This window comes from Clavelina lepadiformis, chromosome 4 (assembly GCF_947623445.1).
Source record: "Clavelina lepadiformis chromosome 4, kaClaLepa1.1, whole genome shotgun sequence".
NCBI classification, from domain to species: domain Eukaryota; kingdom Metazoa; phylum Chordata; class Ascidiacea; order Aplousobranchia; family Clavelinidae; genus Clavelina; species Clavelina lepadiformis.
The window spans coordinates 387,634-395,494 of NC_135243.1; the positions used below are offsets into that span (position 1 = coordinate 387,634).

Below are 7,861 nucleotides of genomic sequence, written 5' to 3' on the forward strand. Positions count from 1 at the left end.
CATTTTTTGCTGCTACTCTCATAAAACCCCGCAGCTTGAAATTTAGCTAAACAGTTATTATGGAAATTTGTTTTCATTAAAAGGCCCAACAGGCTGATTGACTCACAGACTGATGCTCTAATTGACTCGGTGCATGTTGTCACTTGTGGAGACACAGATAACGTCGCATCTTGGTTGTACAGACACAATAACTAGCTCATTCTGTCGGCACTGTGATTAAGTACTTGTGCCACGAACAACATTGGCCTTACGCGACTTCGGTTTTCCTTAAAAACTGCTCAAAAAGCTAAAAGTTGTTTTTTTGTGTGTTTGTTATTTGTTAACAATGAGTCAATTGTTTCCAATTAACCTTCAGTGTAGAGTTAATTTAATTTTGTTCAACTCATTCGCCGCCTTGAAACCTGGAAAAACTTTTCATCGCGTCCTCATTATCACCTGGGAACAGATCTCTTAGAAAAACACTTTTGAAGTGTTGTGTAGAAAAGGGTTCAATTAACCCGACAATAATAACTATTAGAAAAATTTCGCCTTGAACATATATGTTGTCGTCGGTCATGTGGTAGCGGGAGAAACATCTTCTAAAGATGGCGAATCTCTTCAACAGGCCTCACTTCCATATATAGACAAAGCAGACACGAATAAAATCTTTCGTATAGTTTTTGATTGACAGCTCAACTCGGGTGCTGCTGGCTGCCCCGACATCTAGTGTTGGTGGCAAAAAAAACACCTGACTCGCACGACACGACCACAAATGGAGGATACAACGATTGCTCATTTTAATTATTACATTTATTCAATACGTTTTAAACAGATTTATTTTAATCCATACCCGTTTACTTCTTACAGTAGATAACTTTCGACCTCCGCGGCGAATCGAGAAAATTTATTATAATCATGAAAATCCGACGTTTTGGCGTCAGAAGTTTTTTCGCTTCGGTTGGTTTTTTGAGTGTTCTCGCTTGTTGCATCATCGCCGGGGGGAAGCTATCTTGGGGAAACTTCATCTTTCAGTTTCACAAACTTGTTGGTGAAGCTACAAGGACGCCTCATCTCTCCTTTGAGGACATTCTGATAACCATCAAGACATCGAGGAAGAATCATGAAGGAAGAATAAATCTGCTACTGGACACGTGGCTAAAGCCAGCGCTACCCCAGGTATCGGCTTTGGAATTAATTTGTTAAGTTAACACTGTGTTGGTTAACACTAAATTATTCATCAACTTGCTACCGCATCTGGACACGCTGGGATCAACATTATAAAATTGCTTGTAAAGAATTAATTGACATTCAATTGTTCGGATCCTGCTTCGTTCCCCGTTTCCATGTAGATAGAATAATAGAACCGGATTTTCTTTTCTAAGTACGGTTCTAAGGTGTATTGGTTGGTGAGGTCATGAAAGCATTTGCGAGCTCGGGTCAATACCGCGTCTGAAATTTAATTTCTTCAATAAATCAAGTCAAGGTTCTAATAAATAAGATTCGTTATTGTTTGTGCGGATCAAGCATCTCTGCAAGATTGCGGGTCATTTTGCACATTGTTTGCGGACACGTGACCAAATCAAAAATCTTGTCATTCTTTTTCGCATCATTTGTAGGTTTATTTGATCACAGACGAGCTCGATAACGTCACTCAGGAGAAAACAGGTAAGCAACTGACCTTATAGCACCCGAACGCATTTGAAGTACACGTGGAAGCTTAATATTGTGACGTATGATGGCTCTGGTTGGACTCGAGTCGCTTGTGAGAAAGACTCGACTTCACCGAACATGATTTTAATTGATGTTTGTTTTTTTTTTTATAAACGCGGAGAAAAAAACGAAACAAATATTTAATAAATCGAAAGTTTCTTGTCTAGAGTAAAAGTGCGTTTGCTTTTTATAAGGTTTATAATTATCTGTTTCAAATATCAATTGACTTGGTTCGAATTCTATTTGTTAAATGACTCGACTTAAATGGAGTCATTTTTTGAAATGAAATTCGACACGACTCGAGTCTTTCAAACTAAGGAGGTGATTTTGACTGGAGCCTGACGACTTGATCACGACCCTGGTTTAATTAATGACTCTGGTTTAATTAATGACTCTGGTTTAATTAATGACTCTGGTTTAATTAATGACTCTGGTTTAATTAATGACTCTGGTTTAATTAATGACTCTGGTTTAATTAATGACTCTGGTTTAATTAATGACTCTGGTTTAATTAATGACTCTGGTTTAATTAATGACTCTGGTTTAATTAATGACTCTGGTTTAATTAATGACTCTGGTTTAATTAATGACTCTGGTTTAATTAATGACTCTGGTTTAATTAATGACTCTGGTTTAATTAATGACTCTGGTTTAATTAAAGACTCTGGTTTAATTAATGACTCTGCAAATTGCGTGGTGCTTGGGGGGATAACAATTGAACAACGTTGTCACGTGCAAAATCAACTTTTATATGTTTTGTGATCCAGGTGATCATCTGATTGGGACAAGCTGTGGAAGCACGTACCATAGGTGAGTTTCGTCGAAAATCTGACGTTCTGTAACAAACAATTGAGTAGCAACAATTACAATTAGTCACGTAACACTGAATGTAATAACCATGCACTTATCATAGGTTACGCTAGAGCAAATATGTTTATAAATACGATATTGTATAAGCTAAGCTACTACTTTAGCTTTTAATGTTCTTTTTAAGCACACTCCATCATGATTCAACTTTTATAAAGATCAAACGCCGTTAAAACGAATAGGCTACATAAAATCACCTGATTTGTACGCAGCTGTTTTATTGTAGGACGATATAAATAATGATATTGAGATAAAGACGCCATCCTGTCATAGGTTGTTGTAAATTTTATTTTGCTTGTGGCCAATCCCTGTTCTGGATCTCAGGCAGACCGATTCAGGGTTGTGAACAGGTCAAACCAGCCGAACAACCGAAGTTCAAGTTCGCGCTCTTTTTTTTCAAACTTGAACCCGAATTCGACCCGAAAAGCCGAATCGACTAGTAACTTCGCGCCGAATATACTTAGACTCTTAGAGCTTGGAGCGTTCCTTTGTTCTGTTGCTGTGTAGCCCCTTGCCTCGAAGTGCAAAGGTCCAAGCTCTGTAACGTTGCTTTGTTTCGATTTGTATATTATTTGATCTCTTCTTAAGGTAGTTTTCATTATAAGTTTAAGCTTAAGTGAACTTCTGTGTTATGATGCACGTCATAGTGTATAGTTAAGTTCTACCCGTTCTGAAAAGCAACAAATAGGCTACAGCTGGGGTTCGTTGATTTCATTTTCTCGAGCTCGTTAGGTAAAATAATACCCAGGGCAGTCTGGTAATATCAGGCCAACCTCCTGTTTATAACAATAAACATTTGAATATGGCGCCCCCTACCGATAAAAAAACGCTCTAAGGAACTTGCTCAGCGAATGAAACTAATTAACAAAATATAAAAACAAAAAACAAGGTTACAATTAATTGAAGATACGGGGAAGCGATTGACCTGCACAATGCTGAGGGAATAACTGGTTCTGAAATGCTGATATCTTCGTTTCATTTCAGGGACCACCTTTGCTGCAAAACCGGAGCCGAATTTGATGTTTTCTTTGCAAAAAACCAGAAGTGAAGTTGAAAATGAAACTTGACTACAACTAATAATGATAAAACATAAAATAGTTGTGATAAAAAATAAATGCAATGTAAGTTCTAGTTTTTTACATCATTTATCCAGATGGTGGTGCCATTTCGACGACGACAATTACGTCAACACAGCGAGACTTGTGGCTTTGTTGGACAACTTTAACTCGAGAGAAAGTTTCTATGTCGGCAAGAGAAGCAGATATCCGGGAGAATATATGGACGTGAGTTTTTTCGTTTGTGGCCACTTTGCATTAACTAAATAACTAGCTCACATTTGCTCAAATTTTGAAACCAACCGCGGCTTGATGACCATAATTTTGCGTTTGTGGGGTTATGACGTCACGTGCAAGAACAACGATTTTCAATCCTTTCCAAATCGCTCACTACTACCTTGATGTCTTTTCGTGTTTTTGCTTTATTCACGATTAAAAAATTTTGCACGCGAATAAAAAAATATGTAAATTCAAATTAAACCATTTACATTGGTCATGTTTTTGCATTTAATATACTACCTTGATGTCTTTTCACCATCTTTTGGAAAAGAGCCACAGATCTAGAATTAAACAAAGTTTACGATTTTTTTTTCAGTACAAAGGACACCCGTATGTTTTTGGGACTGGGGGCGCCGGGTACTGCATAAGCTGTGTTTTGGCCCAGCTGATGGCGCCAAAAGTCAGGTAAATTTGCATTGTTTCGGATTTAGTCAATAGTTTATGTTATTTAGTCATATGTTTACGCATAGAAATCTGACGACATTACAAGACTTACGACTAAATACAATGGTTAGTTCATATTTGATTTCGGAATGTTTCACGAATTTAAAGTTTGCTTAAATCTTAATTTTAGTGGGAATAGCCAAGTAAGCGCTACTGCTTCGAAAATACCACAAATACAAAGTCATTTTTAAGCATTTGAGTTATAACTTAAATGTTACTGCTTACTAACCTGAATCTACCTTCTAATCTAAATCTAACTCAAATCAATCCTTTATAAGCTAAGACCAACTTCTGGCATAATTAAACATCCTTCTAATCTGACGGCCAATTTTTAGCAAACATGAGCCTGGGTGACCTACATACGGTGAAATTGTTGCTTCATGCATTACTCAGCATTGTATTATCATTGCCATGTTCAACTGGTTTGACATGTAGGGCTAATTAAGGCAAACTAAGAACGTTAACAACATTTAAAGTAAAACCAACTCGCGACCAATTCTCTGCGTGGACGCAGCAGCCTCTAACATCGGGAGCTAGTAACACCCCCTTGTGACTTACGTGGTCCGATTATGATGATGTAGTGGTTTGGTGACACTTAATCACGCGACACTTAATCACGCGACGCTTAATCACCGACACATAATCACTAGGACATTTAATCACGCGACACTTAATCCCGCGACACCTAATCACTAAGACATTTAATCACGCGACATTTAATCACACATTTACAATGTTTATTTACATTTACAATTTACAGCAATGTTATGCATGGGAAATGTAAGCAACTGCACGAAGATAGACTAAAATCTTGCTTGACAGATAACGGTCAACTGTGTTTTGCACGCGCAGTTTCAGTGCCTTGTAACGCATTGGAATAGAAGGTTGAGTACCAGCAATTCCTTGCAGAAACGTTGCACGTTGCATTTGAATGTCTTTTTCAATTCCCTGTATGAAAGTCCACAATGTCGGGTGGTGGCATTGAAAAAGCACTTTGGAGACCAAAATGCCAACCTTCGACTGCATTTGTGGTTCTTGCAATGCAACCTGCCCCGGCTTCGTAATGATTCCAACTTTCGATTGGAAAGATGGCTGAGCCGTAATTTTCACCACGTCCCGGACGTCGTCTGCCTCTGATATATGTGTGTTCGAAATACGAAAGCAGCTCAGGCATCTTCTCGTGATCGGGCATGCTATCAGCTAGGATCAGAAATGACTCGACTACGTCAGAGGAAGGGACCATGGCTAAGGCTGGTAAACACCTTAAAAGCAATCCACATCGCCATCCCCACAGAGAGATGCACACGAGCTTGAATTACTGAATTTTCCTCACGCTTTTCCGACATCCAAGTGATTATGTGTCGCGTGATTAAATGTCCTAGTGATTATGTGTCGCGTGATTAAATGTCCTAGTGATTATGTGTCGCGTGATTAAGTGTCCTAGTGATTATGTGTCGGTGATTAAGCGTCGCGTGATTATGTGTCGCGTGATTAAATGTCCTAGTGATTATGTGTCGGTGATTAAGCGTCGCGTGAATAAGTGTCGCGTGATCAAGTGTCGGTACACTGATGTAGTATAAACGAACCACGAAACGCTGACCTTTGCATTGTTCTAAAGTGAAGGAAGTTTTGTGAAGACTTGTCAAGAGTCGAACGCGGCCGACGATTGTTCCATCGGATACATCGTGAACTACTTGCTCAAGCTCCCGCTAACAGAGTCGCAACTCATGCACAGCAGCCCTTATTATGGGCCAGAGACGCCGGAAATATACAAAGAAGATTTACCGGAACAGGTTAACAGGTTTTGCCTTTGTAAAACTCGCAACGAACGATGCGTTGGATAACGCGGAACGTTTAAGTGCAAAAGTAGCTTCATTTTTAAGGTTTGATCGTTTACAGCGACGCGTAGTGTTTGTTTAATTTCATGTGAATTCTGTTTTACAATGACAGGTCAGTTTCCATCACGGCATAAACCTGGGACTTTTCAAGAATGAAACCTTCGAACCTCTCTTCAACAAAACTGAAGATCCAACCGGGTTTTACTCCCTGCACTGTATTCTTCATCCTGAAGATAAGATTTGCTCCAGCATATAACTTAAAAGATTTCTCAAACTGACAGTATCCGTTGCATGTATCTGGCATACTCTATGCCAGTGGTTCTTAACCCCAGGGGCAAGACCGGTTTCTGGCTACGACACTGAAACTAGATATTTCTGTTCTATTCTATACGACACGCGAGATGTCTCCAAAATAAGTGTAATATACTCAAAATTCAAATGGTGTAATAATGGCGCTGAGTCCACACGCGCGCCCGAAATTCTTTGAGGTGCGTTCCAAAATTCTCTGAGGTGCAGTTGTATGGCACATCAACATGGCTGCTCACATGTGTAACTTCAAAGAAGGTGCGAGCGAGTCCAATTATATGCGCTCTCGCCACCTCCCAACCAAGATTTCAACAATTGTGCGACGTCAAACAGTGCCAAGACGCACATTGAAATGAGAATATTAGATGCTGTGCTGTATTTCTCTATCGGTTCTTTTTTTATATCAGTGATATTTGTTCTGTGTTTGCGTCGTGACCAAAATTACAGGGTTTCTTAGTCTTAAGTTGGAAGCTTCGAAATTCGTTTATTACCATTAGATCACCACTTGGGTCGCCACCGCTCCCACAGATAAGACTTTAAGTCGCGCCAAAAAATCGTTTAAAACCACTGCTCTATGTCGTGATAAAATCAACTTAGCCGACCATCTTTAACCGTTAGTGGGGGCGCTTAAGCCAGGATTTTAACGGGAATTGTTCAAAGGTAAAATGTGGTTGGAAAAGAATTCTCGAATGTTTCGAAGTTTCTTTGGTGGAGATTGTACTTTAATGCAACGGTTCTCAAACTTTCCCACATGTCGTGGGCAACTTACTGATTATCCAACGCCCCCTCAACTCCTAAGACTAAGAGACTAACACAACAAAACATTTGATGCTGATCTTGAAACAGAATAAATTTCCTTCCAACACCGACCAAAGAGAAACCGCAAGTGTAGACCTCGCAGTAAACCGGTAACGACAGGTCAGTTTACGGAAAGTACTGTGATGTAACACTTAATAATGACGTCACATTTACTTTTACATCGATAAATCTGGGGTTAATTAGCCTACTGTAAATTGTGATGTAACAAACGTACCGAAACGCATTTACAACACCGAAACACCGGTAGCAGAATGGAACATTTGAAGCAAAATTTAATATTTTAATCATCCGCATTTAAAAAGTTTAACTAAGGCTGCTTTGCCTGTAAACTCCTTCAGTCGTCGATTTTGTAGCCAGCGCCTCAACCAAGGCACCAGTGGCCGCTTTGAGACTCAAAGCTTCAATGTTTGACCTGGGCGCATTGTCCCAGACAATCTAAAGCCGGAAAACCCATCCCGGTCGTGCTGTAAGTTAGAGCACGAGCCTGTAACGCATCAAAGTCTTTTTGTAAAACCGCATCAATTTACTCCCGGACATTTCGTCTTGACTGGCAGATGACTTGTT

At 39.5% G+C, this 7,861-nt stretch overlaps 1 protein-coding gene across 1 annotated transcript; it reads left to right on the forward strand.

Moving 5' to 3' along the window:
- The first annotated feature begins 828 nt into the window (after positions 1-828).
- LOC143451537 (beta-1,3-N-acetylglucosaminyltransferase lunatic fringe-like) lies at positions 829-6,941 on the forward strand. The gene is made up of 8 exons (XM_076952159.1): positions 829-1,155; positions 1,596-1,644; positions 2,457-2,499; positions 3,541-3,600; positions 3,710-3,839; positions 4,207-4,295; positions 5,953-6,127; positions 6,285-6,941. The coding sequence occupies exons 1-8, from the start codon at positions 895-897 to the stop codon at positions 6,426-6,428; spliced, it is 951 nt and encodes a 316-aa protein (XP_076808274.1). The 5' UTR covers positions 829-894; the 3' UTR covers positions 6,429-6,941.
- Positions 6,942-7,861: the final 920 nt, after the last annotated feature.